At 47.9% G+C, this 22,687-nt stretch overlaps 6 protein-coding genes across 6 annotated transcripts; 1 reads left to right on the top strand and 5 right to left on the bottom strand.

Moving 5' to 3' along the window:
• Positions 1 to 5,791: 5,791 nt before the first annotated feature.
• M436DRAFT_50379 (uncharacterized protein) lies at positions 5,792 to 7,881 on the bottom strand (the record flags this gene model as incomplete). Its single annotated transcript, XM_013570376.1, has 5 exons — positions 5,792 to 6,278; positions 6,338 to 6,531; positions 6,600 to 6,727; positions 7,014 to 7,616; positions 7,674 to 7,881. 5 exons carry the CDS (start codon positions 7,879 to 7,881, stop codon positions 5,792 to 5,794), a joined length of 1,620 nt encoding a protein of 539 aa, XP_013425830.1.
• A 434-nt stretch (positions 7,882 to 8,315) lies between these two features.
• Positions 8,316 to 11,889, bottom strand: M436DRAFT_74004 (uncharacterized protein; the record flags this gene model as incomplete). The annotated part of the gene is made up of 5 exons (XM_013570517.1): positions 8,316 to 8,489; positions 8,548 to 11,277; positions 11,332 to 11,553; positions 11,610 to 11,654; positions 11,713 to 11,889. The coding sequence occupies 5 exons, from the start codon at positions 11,887 to 11,889 to the stop codon at positions 8,316 to 8,318; spliced, it is 3,348 nt and encodes a 1,115-aa protein (XP_013425971.1).
• An 825-nt stretch (positions 11,890 to 12,714) lies between these two features.
• M436DRAFT_83187 (2,3-diketo-5-methylthio-1-phosphopentane phosphatase) lies at positions 12,715 to 13,721 on the bottom strand (the record flags this gene model as incomplete). The annotated part of the gene is made up of 2 exons (XM_013570516.1): positions 12,715 to 13,565; positions 13,622 to 13,721. The coding sequence occupies 2 exons, from the start codon at positions 13,719 to 13,721 to the stop codon at positions 12,715 to 12,717; spliced, it is 951 nt and encodes a 316-aa protein (XP_013425970.1).
• A 2,096-nt stretch (positions 13,722 to 15,817) lies between these two features.
• On the bottom strand, positions 15,818 to 17,046 carry M436DRAFT_83186 (G-protein alpha subunit; the record flags this gene model as incomplete). The annotated part of the gene is made up of 4 exons (XM_013570515.1): positions 15,818 to 15,861; positions 15,917 to 16,473; positions 16,529 to 16,871; positions 16,929 to 17,046. The coding sequence occupies 4 exons, from the start codon at positions 17,044 to 17,046 to the stop codon at positions 15,818 to 15,820; spliced, it is 1,062 nt and encodes a 353-aa protein (XP_013425969.1).
• A 288-nt stretch (positions 17,047 to 17,334) lies between these two features.
• M436DRAFT_50018 (uncharacterized protein) lies at positions 17,335 to 17,505 on the top strand (the record flags this gene model as incomplete). The annotated part of the gene is made up of 1 exon (XM_013570323.1): positions 17,335 to 17,505. The coding sequence occupies one exon, from the start codon at positions 17,335 to 17,337 to the stop codon at positions 17,503 to 17,505; it is 171 nt and encodes a 56-aa protein (XP_013425777.1).
• Positions 17,506 to 19,560: 2,055 nt separating this feature from the next.
• Positions 19,561 to 21,736, bottom strand: M436DRAFT_65067 (uncharacterized protein; the record flags this gene model as incomplete). Its single annotated transcript, XM_013570460.1, has 2 exons — positions 19,561 to 21,407; positions 21,460 to 21,736. The coding sequence occupies 2 exons, from the start codon at positions 21,734 to 21,736 to the stop codon at positions 19,561 to 19,563; spliced, it is 2,124 nt and encodes a 707-aa protein (XP_013425914.1).
• Positions 21,737 to 22,687: the final 951 nt, after the last annotated feature.

Raw genomic sequence — 22,687 nt, 5'->3', positions numbered from 1 at the left:
TGATTTTATGTAGGGAATAAAGTGTGTATACTTCGTAAGTCTGTCGACTATAACTAGTATCGAGTCGTATGGCTAACGTAGTTTTAGGTTCGAATTCTGCTTTAAACTACGTAATCCTATTATAGCATCACTATGCTTACGTAGGTTCGAGTCGTCTAGCGAGCTTAAACTACGTAAGCTAGTAATGAAGTCTATAGTGACTTCGTCCTAAGGCTATAGCGGTAGGTCTATAAATTAGATTTCGCTATACTTAGCATGTCGAGATGATTTGTTTATCTAATAGCTACGGCATTTCTAAATGTATGCCGTAACTTTCGCCTTTATCTAAAAGAATGTAAAGTTACGTTATATGTTCTCGATTGTTTTAGTAATACTAGGGTAACCTTATGTTAGGTCATTATAGTAGTCCTTAATGCACTGTTCCTAATGTCGTTTAGGCACTTAGTATTTGTTACATAAGATAGGAAATTGCTCTTTATCATCTTTTATAATGCGTAGTACGGCATTAAACTTATATGTCCGTACGCTAAGTGTTCTATCCTTATTTGTTTATAAGATGCTATATACGATAGCTTCTTTGCCTTCTATATAGTCGATTCTTCTACTAAGCGCGTCCGCTCGGCCGTTATCTTTGCTAGGCGTATACTAGATTTTAAATTTGTATTATCCGAGGAGTTCTAACCATCTTACTTATCTACGGTTAAGAACTTTAGTAGTCGTAAAAGTTAAGAGGTTCTTATAATCCGTAAGAATCGTAAGAGACGGGGCTCCTTCGGCATATACTCTCTAGTGTTATAAGGCTACGACGATGGCGAGAAGTTCTTTATTATAGATGTCGTAATTCTGTTCTACTAGTGTTATCTTACGCGAGTAGTAAGCTATAAGATGTCGTTTCCCTTCGTAGTCTTACGTAAGACATACTCTAATCGCTCTATCGGATGTATCGGTCTTAATGTAGACTAGCTTTCCTAAGTTAAACATTCTTAGAGTAGGTCCGTCGATATATGCCTATTTAAGTGTTTCGAAAGCTTTCTATTACCGTTCTTTCTATATAAATAGAGTATCTTACTTCGTAAGTTCCATAAGCGGTAACGCTATCTAGGAGTAACCTAATATGAACTTCCTATTATAGTTAGCAAGTCTAAGGAACGATTATACTTCTTTAAGATTTTTCGGAGTAGGCTATTCTTTAATGGATATGATTTTCGTAGGATTAATCCGAATGCTATCGACCCTAATGATAAAGCTAAGGAACTCGGTTTCCTTAACGTAAAATTTACATTTCTTTAGGTTTACCTTAAGTCTCCGTTCTTATAGTTTCGTTAGGACTTGTTATACATCTTTTACGTGTTATTCTAGGTCTCTATCTATGTAGATTAGGATGTCGTTAAGGTAGGCGACAACCGTAATATCTAGGTATTCTCGTAGCGTGTTATTAATCATTATTTAATAGGTAGCCAGTACGTTAGTAAGACTAAATGGCATAACTAAGTATTCGTAATACCCGTAGCGTATACGAAACGCGGTCTTCTATTCTTCTCCCTCCTTTATTCGGATAAGGTTATAGGCTCCTTTAAGATTAATCTTTAAGAACCATTTCGCTTTAGATAAGCGATCCTATAGTTCTTTAATGTTTAGCAATAGGTAACGATTCTTAATGGTGATATCGTTAATCTTTCGGTAGTTAACGTATAGTCTTAGACTACCGTCTTTCTTTAGTATAAACAGAATTAGGTAACCTATAGGGGATTCCGATTTATAGATAAATCCTTATGCTAGATTCTCGTCTAGGTATTCTCGAAGCGTCTTAAGTTCTTTTTCGGATAACGTATAGATAGGTCTAAATGTAGGTTACTTCCTTAGTTCGAGTCGTATTTTATAATCCTACGGCTAATGCCTAGGTAATACGTTTACATTCTTCTCTTCCTAGAATAAGCGTTTCCATTTACTATATTATTTAGGGATATTAGAAGGTGCGTAACTTCCTTTACTAACTCTCGCTTTATAGCCTATCTAACCTCTAAGATCGGTGCCTACGGAGCCGGTATTATGTTGTTTTAATAATGCCTTAGTCGAGGTAATAGTAACTAATACTTTTCTAGTCTTAATGTGACCCTTCCTCTTATCTACTATTAAACGCTACCGATACGTAGGTTACGAGTCGACTACGTAGTCGCACTCCTTAAACCTTAACACTTATAACTTCTAGTTAATTATTAGGTTATATTACCTTAACTAGGGCATACCTAAGACGATATAGTGATTAGCTATCTCTACGACGTCGAAGATGATGTCCTTATAGTGTGATTAGGTAACTAACTATAAAGGTACCGTCTCCTTTATAACTCTAGGTAAGGCTAAGCTGTCTATAGCCATTAATTCGTACCTATATTCTTTCGATCGAGTAGCTATCTTAAATCGAGTGACTATTAATGTTAATATAAAGTTTCTACTCGCTTCGGAATCTATTATTATATATAGTTATCTTCCTTATACGGTAACTAGTATACGGAACACCGTAGTTAATAATGTTAACGCTAGGGCTTAGATCGTGTTATATTCTCGCTAGCTGCCCTTACTATAAGAATCTACTCTTTTCCCGAATCGTTACTAACTAGTAAGTTAAACCTAACTCTTTCTTTTCCTTTTAATAAGGTGTCTAGTCCGTGTTCTTCTCGAAGGTGTCGTTTATATAGCGTGCGTTACTACTATTATACTTATTCGTATCGAGATCGTAGCAACTTAATACTATCTCGCATACTATTATTAACACGTTCTCCTAAGGGAATGATGTATCCTACTAGTATAAAGGTACTACCGAGTAGCGGCCTTTTAACGATAAAAGCCTTAAAGTCGTATTCGACTACTATAAGTTAGTAATCCCTAAATGTATGGCGGATCTAATCTAGCATGTTATCGAAGTTATAAGGGTATAAGAATCTCTAACCGTTAATTAATAGGAATGCGTCTTCTCTATACTTTATTATAATGTCGAACATTTTAGTAAAGCATAATAGCACGTAGGCATATAAGGTATAGATGCCTTCTCTTCTATTACATAAGTGGTCGTCGTCGGATAATTCTTCTTCGGATTCCTCCTCGTCGTCGTCCTCTTTAGGATCGCTCTTAACGTCTCCCTCTTCGATTTCTCCTTCCTTAAGATCTTCTATTTTTATAATGACATTAATCTCGTAGTAGCCTCCTCTACCCTAGTCGACAGGTGTAGGGGGAACCTAATTAGATCCCATCTTAGCATCGTAATGGACTAGACATGCGTTATTATAGCATTCCGTCTAGCTAAGTATTTTATAGTGGTCTAAACCGTGGGTTCCGGTTAGCTTCTTCTACGTTATGTTAAATTACCTTCGAGGCACCTTATTCTTCGAACGATAATCCCTTACTATATAACCTTTCTAATTATATGCATAGCAAGTTATCTAACTCTTCCCTTTAAACTGCTTCTTACCCTAAGATCGGCGACCTTCGGTAACGTCTAGTTCTATTAGCATAGGTCTATAAGGATCCTAGTACTAGTTATTACGACCGAACTTCTTTCCTTTAAAGTTATTATTAGCGCGGTATAGAGCATACCTAGACTTGCTACGAGGGGTAACGTTATAGCGTCTCTCTATAGCACGTTCGTAAAGGTTATCGTCGATTTCGATTGTTATACGGATAAGATCGTCGAGGTCGTCGATCTTCTTACTAGTTCTTATAAGTTCGTCTTTAACGTTTTCCTTTAAACTACGTCGGTATATAGTTATAAGGGCGGAGTCGCCCTAATTAGTAACCTAGGCATACTCCTAGAACTTAGCGGCATAATCGGATGCTAAAGTGTGTTAACGGATATGCTAAATAAGGCGTATAGCAACTTTATTCTCGTTAGAGATACTAAAGATGCGGCGGATCTCTTCCTTAAACTTAATAAAGCTAGTAAGGATACTATTAGTGTCTCCTTAACCGTTTAGGAACTTTATAAGTATCGGTTTTATCTAGTGCTAGGCTCTTCCTTAGAGGTAGGTGCTAGTAAATAAGGTTTTCTTATTAGCCTTAATCGGAGTGAACTAAAAGTAGATATCTATCTAAGTAAGCTAGTCGTTAAGACCCTAGCGGTCTCTATAGTAGAGATCGGGCTTAGCGACCTTACTATCGTCGTAGGAGGTGGTAGTGCGGGTTCTACCGACCTCGCTAGGAGTACCTCTAGGGGTGCTACTTAATTAACTCATTCTAAGGGCGTTTAAAGTTATTATAGCTAACTATTCTTATAGAAGAATAACTAGTTACAGGATTTGTACTTGTAAAGAGGAGTATTAAGCGTAGTAAAGCAGGTTATATGTAGTAGTGTATACTAAAGGGACTATTAGAATAACTAATTAAGTTAAACGTAGGACTTCCTAATAAAGACCTACCTACCTATATACCTAATAGATAATGAGTGTATATACGTTACTCTATATGCTCTGTTATGCTCTATAGAGCAGAGCAGTAGACTAGAGTAGAGCATATAGCGTGTTTATATAAGGTGCTCTATTATACTAAGGTACGGAGAATAATAGAGTAGGCTATGCGACCCTATCATTAGCAGGATCGTAACATCTAGATCTTTATAAGTATTAGAACTATCTTTTTCTAAAACCTTAAAACTATTTATAAGGCTATAAATATTAGGGTCTATATTAGACTCTAAGGTAAGAATACTATCTTTAAAAGAAGTAGGCTTAGCTCTTAAAGAATAAGACATTTTAAGTAAAGATATAAGTAAAAAGGTTTTAAGTAAAAAATAATATTAATAAGAAAGACTTAAGTAAGTACTATTAAGCTACTTATATATCTTTAGTACTTATAGTATTTTTAAGATTTAAGGTTAAGCCTAAAGATATAATAAATCTATATTCTACTATACTTTAATAAGTAGTTTCTTAATAGCTTTTTAATTAATTTAGTAGTTACTAAGCTTTATTTTACTAGCTATTATAATACTCTTTTTTTATATTATAGCTTAGAGTTTAGTTACTTAATATTATATAGTATACTTATACTATTTTCTTAATATTATAAGTATAGTTAAACTAAGATTCTAATATAAAAAACTCTAAAAACTAAGCTATCTATTTCTTTTAGACTTAAGAAGTTATTACTAGTTCTAGTATCTAGTATAGCTCCTTTTTTACACTTTATTAATAGAAAGTATAAGTTTTAGAAAGTGAAAGAGTCTATATATATAGATTATAATAATCTAAGAAGATATACCTTCCTATTCCTAGATTTATGTCTTTTTTGTCTCTAGTATTATATGTCCTAAGACCCTTTCGTATAAAGTATTGCAAAAAAGAGGTAAATATAAAGGAGTATAGCATAAGAGTAGTTACTACTATAAAAGTCTATAAGGGAAGGAGCGGAGAAGAACTATAAACAATTATATAACGTTTCTTTAGTGTAGAGGTAGGCTCAAGATACACGAAGGGTAGGCAGGCATCATGAGAACCAAAAGCAGATCGGTTAGATCAAAGATGTCGTAATGCTAAATGTATCAAAGAGGTCCAGGACGAAAGAGCCGGAAGGGTTTCCTTCCAACTGTCGAAAAGGAATTACTGCTGGCAGGATGCAACCTCATCCCTAACTGCCAGTGCAGATGTGAAGAAGAAAAAAAAAAGAAAAAGAGAAGAATGCAAATCGAGAAAATCAACTCTCATTACAAGAAAAGCATGCAAGCAACAACGCTCGTCATTGTACGACTTTCAAAAGCCAGCCAGTATCCCCTTCCAAAAACTCCAGTTCATTGCAAGTTTCATCAACCACGCCTGTTCAGCACCCGGCTCAAGCCCCTCAACCTATCCAGCGCATCAATTTGCCCAGACCCACTGCTATTCTTGTCTCTAACACTCCTGTCCTTTTCTTCCAGTTTTTCAGCTCCCACACTTAGCACCCGATCAGCCAATTTCTGCGCGTGTGCTGTATATTGTTCAAGTTTATGCGCTCCATCCGCCAGTTTGTCGATCTTGAATTCTAGCGATGAGGCTATGTTGCCAACGCGAGTCTTCGTGCTTTCGAGGGTAGACGTTTGGGTGGTCGATGCGTCAGAAGAGTTGAGTGAGATGCTGGAAAGTAGAGTTTGGAGATGGTCGGCTTGTGAGGGGTCGAGAAGGGAGGGATTGATCGAATGTGGCGAAATGTCGAGTGGAGATTGTGATGATTCGGCATCTGCGGTTTCTGCTGAAGATTTTGGTTGTGAAGTTGAGGCTAGAAGATCATCCCATGTTCGTTTTTCTGCTTGTAATCTGAGAATACTCGTTAGCTCGCTGCTTGTGGAATGAGAGTACTGGACAATAGAACATACCGCGCAAGTTCTGCTTCCAACTGCTGCAACTTCTCGGCGTTTTGTATATTCCTCGGATTCGGCTTCTTGACCACGGCAGTTGGCGTCGTGTCTTCCCTGTCGTACCAGTAACTCAGATTGTTCCGCGAGCTGAATTCGTTCAACAATTCCTCCTGGATGGCTCTCGCTGTGAAACACATGTTAGCGCACGTTTGCTTACAGTATTCAAAATCAACACACCTGCATGCATCGCTGCCGTCTCAGCTTCATCCATCTGACCAACTGCACTCTTCTCTGGCAAAGCGCGATGGCCACACCACAAGAGCAGTTGCCTCATACGTTTCGGCTCAACCAGATCCTGGGAAATGTGTTTGTAGAACTCGTTCGTTTCCACCTGACTGTGTGGCTCGGCTGTATCCACAGAATCCCAGTTAGCTTCTTCGATCTTCCATATATGATTTTCGTCGTCTTCTCGGTGTTCGCTGGTCTCATATCGCCTGGATTCGAGATCCGCATGGTTGGAGTCGGATTCGTCGTTTTTCAAAGCTTCGATGTTGAATTCGGAGCCTGCTGCAATGCGCGCGCAAAATCTTAATGTCAGGGGATGAAACCAACCCAAGACTCAGAAGACGCGAAAAACAAGAGACACAAGACGGTGCATATACTCGAGAAAGGGGGAAAAAGAGAATCCACGTACCACGTGAGCTGCCTGCTTCAATCAAAGACGAAGCCCTCCGGCCTCTCATTCCTGACGAACTCCTCCTCGACTTTTCAGCACTCAACTTGCGCATCTCCTTGTTGCGACGCAACACAGGCGTCTCTCCAAACGGTAGCGGAATCTTTGCTGGGCCGCGTTTTTTGTGTATCGTCAATTCGCCCTGGTCCAAGGCTGGACTGCCATCTGCTGCTGGCGCGACATTTTCATTGCTTGTAGGTGCAGCAGGCGGTGTCGCAGGGTGCCGTTGCTGCGATTGCGACTCGGTAGCTGGTTTCGAGGTGGTGGCAGGTGCTTGATCGCGAACAGGGCTATTGCCAGACAAGCGCTTCGAACGTCGTCGCGGGGTGGGCTCGGGACTCGCAGGTAACGTCTTCCTGACCTTCTTCCTCGGTGGCTGAGTGGCCTCTTTCGGCGCGTGTTCGTCGGTCGGCGGTGGCAGTTGCTGTGCAGATTGTGTTTCGGGGCCAGGCGCAGAAGCTCCAGCTGTGGTGTCGAGCTCGGGTGCTGCATCTGGCGTCTTTCCTTTGGCCTTTTTGGGACGCAGGCGCGTAAAGACGAAACCATCATCGTCGTCATCGTAAGCTGGTCGCAAGCGCATCAGCATTTGCGCGTCGGTAATTGTATATACAGCAGACTTACACTTCTTAGCCTTCTTCACAGTGTTTTGCGACGCGTTCCTCGATGATGTATTGGTGGTTGTCGGCTTTGATTTCTTGACGGGTCGATCGTCCTCATCCGGGTGATCATTGTGATGCCTCTGACTTTTCCTCTTGTTGATTCCGTTCGTTTGTGCGCCGGTCATGCTCAGGTTGTGTAGAGGGGTGCGCGTGACAATGGCGGCCGTCATTGAGAGGTTATGGTTGTTCGGTGGGGGTCAAATGGCGCGGATTCGCATCGCCTGCCGTTCTATGACGGTCGGGAATGGATAATCGAGTTGAGAATGGCAGCGATCGGGTCAAGTATGCGCGTCGCTGGAGATGTGGATGATCGTTGCTGCGTCTTGTGCTTTGTGTTGATCGAGAAAGCACCCGCGACCCGACCCGACTGCCAAATGTAAACACGCCAGTCTTGCCCCGACACGCCAAGACACGCCTCTCTCTTCGACCCTTCCTCAAGCTATGACCACCTATTTATCTCACGAACATCACAATTCACTTCAATATTTCGACGGTTTGTGTCTAACAATGTCCAAGATACTCTCAGTTGTTGGTCTGGGTAGTTGCTAAACTCTTCTCTCACAACGCACGCATCTACGCACTTCTTCCATAGCCTCTAGACCACTCACTGCATGTTGGCTGCCGACGGCAAGCCAGGCATCGCTCTCGTAGGTGCAAAACTGCCTTCAATTCTGCGTTTGGCCTCCTGCTTCTCAGCCATGCTGGGATTCTCCTTGCGCATGTCGGGTATATGAGGTGCCACGTCAGGGCTGTGTCCAATCGACATGCCAACACGGACCTAGTCATCATTGTTAGCACCACATTCGATCATCAATTGCTTGATCATTTCCACTTACCAATGTCTCCAATGCTCCGTTGGAGTTGTCCACCAAGTCGTCATCGTACACCATTCTCCCAGGCTCGAACAGCAGCAACAACGTACTGCCACCGAACTTGAAGTACCCCAACTCTTCTGCACGACTGACCTTTTCTCCTGCCTTCCGCGTGATGACTGTACTGCCAACCATCATAGCTCCCACGCAGATGACCATCACGCGTCCATGCTTGGGGCTGTCAATCGGCACCACCACTCTGACGTTCTCGCCATACACGTCAAGCGCACTGCGGATAGCCATGGGATTGACAGTATAGTACTCGCCTTCAATGAGCTTGGGCTCGAGCATCGTACCATCCACCGGAATGTGGAAGCGATGGTAGTCTTGTGGCGCCAGACGGAAGATCCCCAGCGAGCCTCCGGCATAGCGTTTGGCGTCTTCGGGATATGCATTGCCCAAGAGTCTCTCGACAGAAAACTCGCGTCCCTTCACCCACACACGTTGGGCTTCACTGATTTGATTGAACACGACTGTCCGGCAGTCTGCTGGCGAGACAACAATTTCCGGCCTGTCTGCAGCTGAGCAGGGCCTGGCGTCTGGCTTCAACTTGCGGTAGAAGAACTCGTTGAAGCTCTTGAAATCTTTCGTTTGCAAGAGAACTTCGGACATGTCCAGCTGATGGAAGTTGATGAAACCGGGAATCTGCGATGCTGAAGCAGGGTCGTCGTACTTACGGCCTTGCTTGAAAGACAGAGATCGAAGAAGCTTGCGGATCCTCTTCTTCTCCATGTCCCTGCTTTTAAGACCTTTGTAGAGCAATCGGATACCCAGTCTGACATACACACTCATTCTCTCTTCGTTAATCTGCCCAGTGATACGATCTTGGACGAGAATGTTGGCACTGTTGGCTCCAATCTTGTAGCCACCGTAACCGATCTTGGTGATGACCTTGCTGTACCACTTTCTCTGTGCTTGGCTGCTGGTCACGAAGCCGCCCATGACAATATTATTGACAGCGCGCCAGTCTTGTGACGCACAAGTGGCAACGTGTGTGATAATGTCGGCTTCGGTGTTCTTCTTGTCCAGACGGGGTTGATGGCAAATTGGGCACTCCTTGATCTCAACGATGTGCTCCTCGCCCTTCTCCCCATCCGCAAGATCGTCGTCCGGCAAAGCACCTCCTTCTTCTCCGTCGGCTGACAGGTCCTGAACTTCCAGTGCTGGAATCACAGAGGTTTGAGAGCGGTTATTAAGGGGTGTCCCCAGCGTCGAGCTGTCTTCAGAACGTACAAGACTCTCGGCCGATTTGGACCCGTCGGCGGAAGTCAGCTTCGATGTTGATGTTTCCGCGATATGGAGTTTTCCTTGGATGGTGTCCGCGAGAGTTGCCTTCTTTTGGTATTTCATAAGCTGGTCCTCGAGACAAATTACTGCCTGATCCATGGTCAACACCTCCTCTCCGCCATTCTCAGCAGCAAAGCGTTTGAACCAGGAGTTGATAGTGTTCTCGTGCAAGGTCGAACCAAGAGTATCAAGCATGGTAGTCAGTTCAACCTTGTCGAGGCTTCCAGTGTCGTCTGCATCATAGTGCTTCAACATAGCACGCCAGAATTGTTGACGAAGGGCTTGATATGGTAGATACTTGACCCTGATGTGAACGATGGGGTTGTGCTTGTCTTCCCATCTGTCCTTGTGCTTCAACTGCAGAGGAACAGCATAATACTTGAGGTCTGGATCATCGACACCGTCATTATCCACGTTGACTTGAGGAATGCCAGAAGCGTCAGTCATGTATGGATTGCTGGTCACCTGTGACATTGGTGTCGGGAAGTCCTCGCGCGAGTCGATAGCATTGAGAGAGTCGCCAGAGTCTTCCTTCCGTAACGAAGGTCTGTGGCTGCTTGTGTTCGAAGATGTCCTAGAGATTTTGTTGAGATCCTTGGCCGAGGCGTTGCGAGACGACCTGCTAAGCGTCTGACTCGACTGTGACCGCGACGAGTTCAAGCGAAATCTTGAGCGTCTATATTCGGTGCCAGAGGTGGCTCCAGCGTCCGGGGTCTCGGGACAGTTGTAAAGACCAGTTTCCGGGTCAGCCTCTGGCTGAACAGCCCTAGCTCTTTCGAGGGAGAAAGTCGCAGCACCAACAAAGTCGTTTCCGGAAAGCTTGTCCCTGTCGATGACAGTAAGGTTGAGTGAGTAGTTGATCTCATGTCGCAACACCGAGAAGACGAGTTTCTCTTCAAAGACTGGGTTGAGGTTGTGCCTGACGACGCGAGTCCTGTATGTCTTCTTGCCCAAGGAGCTGACGACAAAGGGATCCATGTCGAACGAGGTACGGGTCATGTTGCGCTCCGGAGGCAGGTCTGTCACCTTCTGTATCTCAACAAAGAGAACACCGGCAACAGCACTCATACCATTGAACTCGTAAGCCTTCAGCTTGGTCTTGCGCTTCAGACGAGCGAGTCTGTGTCTCTTCTTCCTCTTTTCCGATTGCTCGGGGCTGCCGGAACCGTCTTCATCATCGTCCTCGTCCTCGTCGAGGGATTCTCCTGCTCGGGCTAGTTCATCGAGGTCTTCGTCGCCCTCAGCGGGGTCTTCGAGAGCGACAACATGGAAGAATTTCTGGAGCGTTTGTTGGGCGGTGGCGTTGGGATTGATAGGATCGAAGATAGAGAACTTCAAGAGGACTTCGCCAGAGGCATGGCTCTTCTTGCGGCCCGACTTTCTAGATTCGAGCTTATACCACTTGGCCTGTGGAGCGTGTTAGCTGGAGTCCATGTCGAGATTGTTGGGGGTGTTGCTTGCCTCCTGAGTAGTGTGGCCGTTTGTAAAGATATCCTCGAGAGCAACGTCAAACTCGCCCATGTAGTCTTTGCTAAAGCGATCCTTGTCCCAGCACACGGCCTCGAGCAGCAGACTCGAGATGCCTGAAACAGGGAGATCAAAGGTTTGGTTCCATTTGGGGTTCAATGTCTTGTCGATTACGGACGTGGCTTCGCGAGCATCTCCCAGTGTGATGACTAGGTACTGCGGTGGCAGTTAGTGGCGAGTCCTGCGAGGTTGAAGCCAAGGGGGCAGCTTACGGGGTCGCTGGTGCCATTCTTATCTTTGGGAGCGAGGTTGCGGCCCTGAAGACAGCGGGTCAGCTCGGCTTGGTCAGGAGTGAGATCAAGTGGCCATGCATACCTCGAGCACCTGGACTCTCAAGATCAGGTTGAGTGCCTTGTCACCCTGCACGTCCGTCGTCTTCCTTTGGGGGCTCACGGCTCGGCTGTTGGTCTGGCTATCCGATGTCGACTTGACCGAGTTGGTGCTTTTGAAGCGGTGCAGCGACAGGTGCGGCGACAAGCGTGGTCGAGGCATTGTGATGGAGCAATGTGTGGGTTACGGTGCGGCCAGCGCAGGGGGAGGGAGAGAGAGGGAAGTTGCAGCTTGTCAGCAACACCGAATCGTCCTGTGGTCTAGAAGGGGAGAAGATGATGAAATGGTCGTTAGTTAAGCTTCTCTCTATAAATACGAGCGTTGGATCGCGAGAGCAAGCTGCGGGGAGAGTGGACAGCGGGTCTGTTGCGAGATTAAATCAACATCGACGACGTGTTTCGAGCTCCCCTGCCAATGTGCCTAGGTATCAACCAGAAACACAGCTGACATTTGACATCGAGATTCGATCTGTTCTCTCCAATTCCTTTGTTATACCAGCTTGTCCAACAGTGTCACTATTGACATGTATAGCCGGAACGACAAAGCCACGCGAACCACTGCTCACTGCCCCTCGTTGCTGTCGTGGCCCTGAAGTCTGTCTGCTTCCGCCCGAATCCGCCTCGGCTGCACTTGATCCTGAAACCTCCTGCATAACCTACGTCAGCTGTATGCACATTCCTGGACAAGAGCTGCACAACTCGTTTGAGCAACAGTCTTTTAGTAAACACACAATTGAGCTTGAATGGTATTGGTTCTCATGTACGCATTTATATATATATATATACCCTCCTAGATTGCAAAGGTATGTTATGGTCGTCTTCGAGAGCGGAAAAACAAGAACGCCTGCTGTAGCCAAAAAAACACCCATAGGCTGCCCGAACAAAGAATTAAATCCCGAAAAGATGCATAAACACACCATCTTCCATGACAATGCAAACTACTTCACTCGCAATAAATCAATCGTAAGACCTCGAGATGCCAATCCGTCTAAGCAGCAACCTCAGGGACCTTGACCTCGGAGAAAGTCTCAGGCCAGATGAACATACGCTCATCCCTCGGTGTCATGGCCGCAAAAGTAGGAATCGCCTTCTTCGAACTGACTCTACGCCACATGTTTGCGCGAGGGTTGAAGTTGCTAGGCAATCCCTTACCCTTGGTCTTTTCGTCATCAATCTTTGCAATCTTGATGACTTCCTTTTGGATATCGGCAAACGTGTCGAAAGGAATATACGCAATCTTGTTCTCGATGCAGTACTCCTCGAGACGGAGGCCGCGGCGAGCGAATAGGACGTCGGAGTGGCGGGCAGCGGGCAAGTCAGATACACCGTCGCCGATGAAGATGATCATGGGGATAGTGCCGTCTTCCGATTCCAGTTGAGCGGCTTCCTTGTACTCGTTGATGGAGAGTTCCTTGTCGTGGCCCAACTCATTGTCATGGCGCCACTTGACCTTCCACGACGATCCATCCTCTGAGATGTCAGCCTCGTTGGCCACAATGTCAATGTTGGCAGCAGCCTCCTCTCCCAAAAAGTGGTCCAGAACACTGCGCAGCACGGGCTTCAAGCCAGCAGAGATGACGTTGAAGGGGATTTTGTTGTTCAAGCAGAACTGGTGGAAGTTCTTGAACTCGGGATCGATGTCCAGGCCATCCTTCATGGCCTCGAAGCCGTCGGCGAAGGGCACATCGAGAGATCCCCACATCTCCTCGGATACGTCGCGGAATGAACGCTCGCCAGACTTGATTTGTTCGTCGAGGATCTCGCGCCTCTCGGTACCGCAACCAAAGGCGTTGAAGAGGATGTGGCCGGTGTCCTGCATGAAGATTGTGCCGTCAAAGTCTAAAGGGCAGTTCAGTCAGTATTACCTTCCCCGAGCAACATGGAAGTCAACCTACCAGAGAAGCATACAATCTTGCGCTTGGTGTTGAGAGGAGCGGTGCTGATGTTAGGCATGGTGGCCTGAGGAACCTTGAGGGAAGCGGAGGGATTGGCCATTCTTGCTGAAGGAAATACAGTAGTTGAAAGACAATAGACAATTACTGATACAAGAGGCAAGAAGAGCAAATCTCAATATCAAGGGTCAGAAAAAATTAGAAGCACAACGTCAACAAACCAAACGAGGGGCAGACGGGGGAGATCAACCACATCTTATACAAATCATCGATCTCCAATCGGGGAAGCGAGCATAGAGCGAACAATAGGACGCCTCCTCCGAATCGAGCCTAGACACCGCTATCCACAGCCTCACCCACGGGGTGTGCGTGTGTGTGGACCAGCAAAAGGCGGGTTGCGGGTTGAGTTGAGAACTGGCCTTGCGCGCGGTTGAGGTGCTGCCCTCAGCCAAAACATAAATGTAGAGCAAATGCGGCTCCGAAAACGGTTTTCGATCCATGCCTATGCTAGCAACAGAGCCATTGATTGGTTGCAGGGCGGATAAGATGTTGTTCTATCCCGCAGATGCCCGCAGCAAGTCGTTAGCGGTCAAGCAAAGATGGCCCATCGACGTCGGTGGCAACCAACGACAACACATGTGAAAGGCACAGAAGTCGAAGGCGCGGTGGGCGCGTCCGTCCAGAGCCGCAATTGATGTGCAAAATTTACGTTGAGCCTGCCTCTCTCGCTTGCCGGCAGCAGCAAAGATCAAGATCGATGGCAACAAGAGAGCAACAGAGAAAGGTGGTCTTGTCCTTCCGAGGAACCCAGAGTCTAATCGTCGTAGAAATCCCCGTTGTTTTCCAGTGGTGATCGAGATCCAATTGTTTCTCCACCACTTTTGTTCGCCTTCGATCTTCTTGCTAGCTAGCGAACAACTGCCCTATTGCCGCCTCTCATACGGTTTTTCTACTGTGCCCAGCATCTCGTAAAACCTCCTCTTCAAAGCCCTCCTCCTAGTACCAGAAGGATCAAGCCTCAAGGTACAAACCAAAACCCAAAAGATCGAGATGTCTCTCTGTACCTGATGATCGATCTAATCCTTCCAAGAAAACCGGGGAGAGTCTCCTACGTCAGTCAACCCGTTGCTAACCTGTGGATACTTTCTTTCCCCGTGCTTATGTGGTGCAGCACTCGCCAATCTTTTCTCCATCGTGCAAAGCAGAACGGCATGCAGACCCGGTAAATTCGCGTTACCCTCCATGCAAAGAATATGTAATGTGAGAGAGCTGTTCGAGGGTTGCTGTGCAGCGACCAGGGCTATACATCTCATCTATGCAATGCACACGCAGTTGACCTCTTTGCTCAGTTGGAGTGGCGACTATAAGACAGGGCAGAGTGGACCTACAGCACAAGCAAATCCAGGCATTTTTAAGCCCGACTGCTTTCTTCCTTTGCGAGTCGAATCTTCTGACATGCCAAAACGTGGGCTTGCGTTGTACTATGTATCCCGAAATCACGTGAAGAGACTCCGGCATTGCACAAGATGCTTTTTTGAGTATGAGAAAAACAGGGTTCAAAATTATATATACTATGAGTAGACAGGAGTGAGAACGGCGGACGCACAAGGGAATCATGCAATGAGTTGAAAAGAAACAAGGTTGAAGTAGAAAACTTCGGATGGGAAATGAAGAAAGAGGCTCCGGGGGAGGTGTCGATGAGTGAGAAAAGAAAAAGGAAATGACCTCCCCAAACCCCTTCCTTGAACGTCCCAAAAAGTTGTTGTATCTAGGACGCCGTTTTGCCCAGAAGATCCAGAGAAGAAGAAGAAAATGTTTCCCGGAGAGGGGTGGTAAGGGAACATTGTCGCAGAAGCAGAGAGATATGAGAAGCAGGCCGCCCTACTGTCCTTTCTCCCAGCTGTAATAAGAACATCGATTTTTCATCTTTCGAGATTAGATCGCTCCAAAGGCCTTATAGAACCGACGGGTTTTTGTGTTGTGTGTCTATGTCGGCAGCCATCAAAACAACGCTTGCCTAAGAAGAGAAGACAAGTGACTGTTTTGGAGTTCTCGGATGCCAAATGCGAACGACCGGGATACCGAAAGAAGGTCCGGAAACATGGAGTTAAGACTGTTGATTCTTAAACTCTGGCCAGAGAGGAGGCCATAAACAAAGAAACAAATGCATCTTTTCTGTTCGGCCGTATGTTTTTGCGCTTAGATGAGACCAGCCAATCTGAGGTTCTCTTGGATGATGATATCTGGAAGTTGTGTTAGTAAAATGCTTGTTGAAAATGTTTGGTGCTATGAGCTTACCGTTGACAGCAGCCATGACGAATCTGATTTGCATAGTATCGGTGGCGCAGGTGAAATGTGTGTAAATCTGCTTGGTCTCGTGCTGGTTCAAGCTGACGAAACGGTTGAGGATGTAGTCGCAAGCAGCAGCGTAGTCGGCGCCTCCTTCGTAGTCAGGGAAGTAGTTTTTCATGGGGCTGACAGGCAGCTTCTCCTTGAATCTATCGATTTTGTTGAGGAAAAGAATGATCGATGTCTTGACGAACCACCTTGAGTTGCAGATGCTGTCGAACAGGGTCAGAGCTTCTTGCATACGGTTGACGGTCTCATCTTCGAAGAGCAGCTGGTCGTATTCTGAGATGGCGACAAGGAACAGAATGGTGGTGACGTTCTCGAAGCAATGAATCCACTTCTTACGCTCGGAACGCTGACCACCAACGTCGAACATGCGGTAGGTAAGATCGCCAATGATGAAGGTGGTCTCGGTGATACCGGTCGTCTTGACACGGGAACGGAGGACATCCTGGTCGTTGGGAATGTAGTCAGGCTGAGCGATGCGGTCTATCGAGTCGAAGTAGCTGTTGAAGTGGTCAGCAAGCAAGAACGGCGGGCGCGACAAGTAAGACAACATACTATTTGGCAGAGTCGTTGAGCTGGTACTCTCTTGAGCGTTGGAAGCAGGCCTGGACACCAGGGTCCTTCCAGAGGACCGAGATGGCGTTGCCGACCTCTGGGGGAAGGTTGTCACCCTCAATCTGTGCGGGTTGCATGAAGATGGTCTGGACGTGGTACTCGGCTCTCTGGTCGTCGAGGGGAAGCTCCAGCGACTCCATTGCTTCGAGGATGACGCGCATGGATTGGACGGTGTTGCTGAAGATGATTTCCTTGAACGACTCTCTCTCGTCACGAGAATAGCCGCCCTCATGGATGAGCTTCATCTGTTTGAGAATAGTCGACTTTCCGGATTCACCAGCACCTGCGATTCTGTGTCAGCGAGGGTAAAGAGATTCGGCAGCGGCAGGCGACGACGCACCGAGCAAGAGCATCTTGATCTCGTTTCTCTGCATCATGCGATCCTTCTTCAATTGGTTCTCAATCTCCTCGTTCCTCTGCTTGCCCTCCTTATCTTCGGTGCTCATACCACAACCCATGTTTGCGGCGGTTGTGTTGTTTGATCGGTTACGGTATTCAAAAGGTGGATGTTGCCGGGAGGTGATGAGGAAAACGCGTAGAGGCGATTACAAGAGATGCTGTGAGGCTTGTCAGCATGCGTCGCACGAACGAGGTTGTCAGTGGTACATGAGGCTGGTGGAGTCTTTGATGCAGTGAACGGAAATAAGAGAAGGGAATCGCGAACGAATGGCGAACGAAGGAAGTGAGAGGCAAAGCGGACGAACGACGATGGCGCGAACAGCGAATGGAAAAGTGCGTCGGAGGTGATGTCGCTTTGGCAGTCTGTGGCTGGTGTTCGACGCTGGGCGACGCCTGCAGGGTCTGTATACAAGAGCGATTGCTTGACGCAGACAGACGAATCGACAGATGGTGGTGACGAAAATAGAGAGGGTGGTGCAGGCAAGGGAAGGGTTGCTGTGGGTTGGTACCGACCTTGAGGTGCGACAGCGGGGCGAGTCTGACAAGGAGAGTGAAGCTGCGCTGAGCCGTAGACTGGAGTCTGAGGCAGAGTTCAGATCTGGTCGAGGAGCAAGGAATTGGACGTGTATGTGGAATCGGACGAGATGTGAATGGGTCAGATGTCGGATTCGATAGATTGACCGTCGCTCGTTGGCAGGCTAATTGACGGCGAATGCGGAAAAGGTCAACGGTGGTGCAGCAGGGCCGACGTCGATGCAAAAATGCAGGAAACGCAGAAACGTAGAAACGTCTTTGGTGTGCAGTTTTTCAGCGGTTGGCGTGCGGCAGATCAGGTCAAGGGACAAGAGACAAAGAGAGGCAAGGAACAGTCTGCTGTGCGACGGCTCCGAGAGACTGTTGTTTGCAGAGCTGGCAAGGCAAAACGAATCAACTTCAGCAGCGCCGCCCTACGACGTGCGATAAATCAAAAGGGGCTGGCTGCGACTTGGGCCGCGGAAGACGTTTAGCCCGAAACCAACACTGAAGAGTTGACTCGCGCACTCAAACGCTGATCTCAAAGCAATCTCGACGCACAATCGACTGAGCCTCTGTCTGCTACACTTGCTGAGCCCGTGTCTCTTGGTGATTGCTGTTCCAGTCCGAGCCTCTTCACGCAGCTGTGTCTCTGTCTACAAAGGTCTCTCCAGCTTTCCCTCGCTTGTCTCTGCCCTTCCAGCCATCTGCCAGCTCAGACTCGAAAGCTGGCAGATTTGACCAGACACAGACCACCCCCAGCAGGCAGGTGCAATTCAATAGGATGCGCACAGGCTTCGACCTCCACACGCTAACCTTTCTAACTTAAGGCTGAGGCCCTAACTCAACCAGGCTCTACCGAAGAGCCCAATCTTCTAGAAGAAGGTCCTCGACCGTGAACAAGAGACCATCGCACAGCTTGAAACGCTCAAAGATGTGTCCGTCTCTCATTGTGGAAGTCAACTTTCGTCCCGTCACCCTCGCTCGTCTATCAGGTAGGTAGGTCCTCGAGTTGGCAGACGTTCGACCGAAGTTGCGATTGTCTCTCAAACCTGCAACTGTCTAAACATAGCTACTTTTCTTGCACAGGCACCACTCGCTCTACCTGATGCTTCCTGTGCGCCTAAACCTCCAATGCCAATGTCTACGCCACCCTCGACCTTTGTATTCCTCTGTCATCTCGGCTTGCCCATCTCGCTGGGCTTGCTCTTTCGCTCCACCACTTCCACGTGAGGACTTCCCTCCAGAGGAGAAAAACGGTCGCGCAGACACCGGTGAGATACTTACCACTAGAACAGCCAGCCACCAACCGTGCTTTTGCCTTGGCCGAGAGTAGTGAGATCCTCGCTTCCGTCAGACATGACTCTTGCTCGCGCGGCCGGCAAATTGCACTGCAATCTTGCTCCAAACATCGACCATTCCCACCGTCCTGAGTCTCGAGTCTTGCAAGACTCGTCGTTGACTCTGTCAGCCCAGACAAAAGACCCTTCCCGAGCGGTACACGTTGAGGTACCTATCACTAATACCGCAATACACACGCAGGGTCGAGACTACATGCCCACCGCATTGGGTCGTGCCGTCTACGCGGTTGCACCATTTAGCTACTAGGGCAATTGTTTAAGCTATGAGACCGGCGCGAGGTCGATCGTAACAAAAATGGAGACGTGGAGAATGGATCCTCTTTCTCCGGTCGCAGTGAAATGTAGCAAAATACGATCAAGATGTTAAAATGATGTTGGTTGTAAGTCTATTATCAATAGATTTTGTGCAGTGCCGTACAAGCTGTTTCAACAGCTACAGCCTGGCATGCTATGTAGAGAAGTATATACAATGAAGTTGTGGGTATCTCCGAAATAAACAGGTGTATTCAAAGCGAATGACAGAAGGGTAGGGGACAAATGGATGTGTCCAGAATGAAGATGAAGGTCCGTGATCAGCGTGTAGTCGCAGAGGACGGTAGAGATGGAAAGGATATGTGCATGGTTCGCGTTCAGTCGTCCGCAACTTGGCGGAGGTTGGAGCTCGGAGCTCGTTGCTAAGCATTAGAGCTTTAATCATGCTTACATGACCATGAAGCGTGTGGTTCTTCTCTCCATGTTTCTCTTTGGTCCGAGTCCCTCTTGACGTTGTACAGAAGCAAAAGCGTGCTGCTCGCAGTAAACTTTGCCAGCGATCTCAAAGTAATCATCGCTGAGCGGCTTCGAGCAATCAATGCAGGTGAAACAGCTAGGGTGGAACTTCTGTCCTTGTTGGGTCTCGAGGTAAGGTCCTTCGATACCGCGGTCGCAGTGGGCACACAGAGAGTTGTTGAGCTCGTGGTAATGGTGTTCGCAGTATGGATTGTTGTCAATGACGTAAAAGTCAGCAGTCGCAAAGGCTGACTTGCAGGTTTTGCAGACAAAGCAGTGTTTGTGGTAACGACCAGTGAGACGGCCATCGGCAGCCTTGACAGATTTGCCTTGGATAGGCTCGCTGCAACCTCTGCATATGTGCTTCGACGAAGTGCCGGGTCGCTTTGCAGATGTGGGTCTGGAAGAGAAGCCGTGTTCAGTAGGTGGAGATGCCATGGGAGTAGATGTGGCCGAGATGGAGCTTTGCGAGCGCTGAAGGAGGAAACCAGGGACAACAGGCGATTCGGGCAGGTCGACCTCATGAGAGGTACGAGGAAGGTTCAGAGGGAAGCGGTCCATCTTTTCGGTCGGACTGTCAAGTCTCTCACCAATCGAGACGGGTTGCTCAGCGGCGACAAAGCTAGGCTTCAAAGCATCGTCTGGGCTCAAGCGGTTTGTTTGCTTGTTCTTTAATTGCAGACTGGGAACAACCAGAGAGGGATCAGAGAGGTCACCCAGAGTAGACGATAGCATAGATACACTTGATGAGGCCGAGCCAGGGGGGCTAACGTCTGACTTGAAGCTTCGTGTCGACGAAGCCGAAGAGGCCGAATCTGAAGGAGCGTGTACAATGGGGTGCGCATGCTTTTGCAAATCGGCGGCCGAAGGAAGCGGGGGCGGTGCTGGTGCCACGGCGGTAGAGATGGTAGGAAGTGGTGGCAGTGGGGGAGCAGTGGTCGAGATGGTGGGGAGCAAGTCACTAGGAGCGCTCTGCGAAGCGCCAGAGATGGTAGGCCTTCGCTGTCTGGTAGGCGGTGCCGAAGGGCTTCTGACGACTGAGCCAACTTCGGGCGATTTGGGTGCGGTCGGAGGAAGAGGGAAGGTGTTTGAGCGGATAGTCATGTTGGACAGTTGTTGACCGGCGGCCTCGGATTCGCTCTTGAGCAAGGCAAGGAAGCCATCCAGCGGCTCTGGTCTGACAGGACGTTGTGGGATAGGGCGACCTTCACGGTTGGTGCCGCCAGGAGATGTCGAAGCAGTGGACAAGGTGGGCGAAGCAGGGACTTGAGGGGGAGATGCTGATCTTGTTGGAGGAGACGCAGGTCTCTCATAACTCACAGGCGACGCCGATCTGAAAATGGGCGACGCTGCTCTCTCGACCGGAGGCTGGTCGATGGTAATGGCAGGAGGTGGTCGAGTGCTTGCACTCGCAGGAGGTGATCTAGAGGTACTGCGAGCATTGAAAGGACCAGATGCGATGTTATCCAGCTTGCGCACGACGTTGGCACCGCCCGTGCCCATGGGGCTTCGAGGTGCGTAGTGTGCATCGGGTACGGGGCTCTTGACTCTTGCTACCGACTTGGATCGTGCTGTAGGGAAGGGTGGGAATGCGCAGTCCATGTTTCCAGTGAGCTCTTGCGATGGTTCTCGTGGGAGCCTGGGGCTGGGGCTGGTAGCACTGCGCATTCCAGGGGAGCGGCCAGGTCTGCCAGTGAGTGGTGTCAGTGGTGTGCGACGTCCTGAGCTGCTGGATCCATCTGGTGAAAGCAGTTCCTTTCGCGCTTGGTACGGCTTGTCTGCGTCCTGTTAGCTGCCTTGTCCTGACTGTCCAAGACTTGTGGGACTCACTCGCTACAGAAGGATCAATACGAGGAAGAGGACTCCTGTTCGGCCTCGACGGGGGTCTGTTCAAGCTCTGCTTGTTGGGCGGTAGCAGAGCTCGTGGCTGCTCTATCGAGGGAGATGTGGCCGGTGATGCAATTGGCGATCTGAGCTTTGGCGACACCTGGTCCTCCTTCTGCTGTGATGGACACACGTGCTCTCCCATGGCAGAGATTTGGATCTCAGCACCGCAGTCGGAGCATTTGATCGACGGAAGGATGCTCAATGGTCGCTCGGTCTCCATGGCTGCTGGCGGTGGTGGTCGAGTCTAGCTTTGCAAGATGCTTCCCGACCTTGGAAGAATAAACAGAAGCGACGGTTTTGTGGATAAGGATGCGATAACAATCGACCTTGTTCGGGATCAAACCAGCGAGTGCCGAACCGGTAGTGTTGGTCTGCTCAAAGGAGAGACTTTGTTTGTATGTGAGTTTCTGATCCGGACCGTTGATAGTTTCGTGGTAGCATCAACAGTACGAGAAAACAATGAAGCCCCTGGCGTCTGCCGCAGAAGGTCTGGGTCTGGAAGGCACGCAGTTGTAATTAAATGCCTCGGTGCGGCGAGTGGACAAAACACTAAATGAATGGCTGCTCGAATATTAAAAGCGACGGCAATAGTAAAAGACAGTGACGAAGACGAAAAGATAGGTAGGAATCGCAACGAGGAGAGGAAGAGGAAGGAAGACAAAGTGTCAGGCAGAGATGTGCCCAGGAGTTAGTGCATTACGACTGTCTTTCCACACACGCCCAGCGACCGTCGAGATGCTCCATCCAAGATCATCATATCGCTCGTCAAACTCCACAAGCGCTCGTGAAGACAATTTGCAGCACCCGCTTGCTCGACTCTAGTCTCTCTGTTTCGGTGGTCGGGGGACTAATTAAAGGAGATGAGCACTCTCGTCTTGGTCAAAGCACCCCCAGGGTCCCGCAAACTGCTCCCTTGATTGGCTGCCGCCTCGAGCGAACAATCACATGCGTGCTTTTCTAGGAAGTCTTGTCCAAATTACCGACTCAAGCTGTGTGGCAGAATAGTCCAGCATGAGCCGTACCATTGCGAATTTGCGAGTGCTTTGTCAATTGACGACCGCTTGTATTAGATGCAGCCCTCTACCACAGTCTCGCGACTCTCGCCGAGGACTGACAGCCAAAATGATCGACAGATCCACTCCTGCCGCTCCGTGCCAAACTTTACATTTCT

This window comes from Aureobasidium namibiae (genome assembly GCF_000721765.1).
Source record: "Aureobasidium namibiae CBS 147.97 unplaced genomic scaffold scaffold_12, whole genome shotgun sequence".
Classification (NCBI taxonomy): Eukaryota; Fungi; Ascomycota; class Dothideomycetes; order Dothideales; family Saccotheciaceae; genus Aureobasidium; species Aureobasidium namibiae.
The sequence above is the reverse complement of the archived record's forward strand: the minus strand, read 5'-3'. Positions and strand labels throughout refer to the sequence as shown.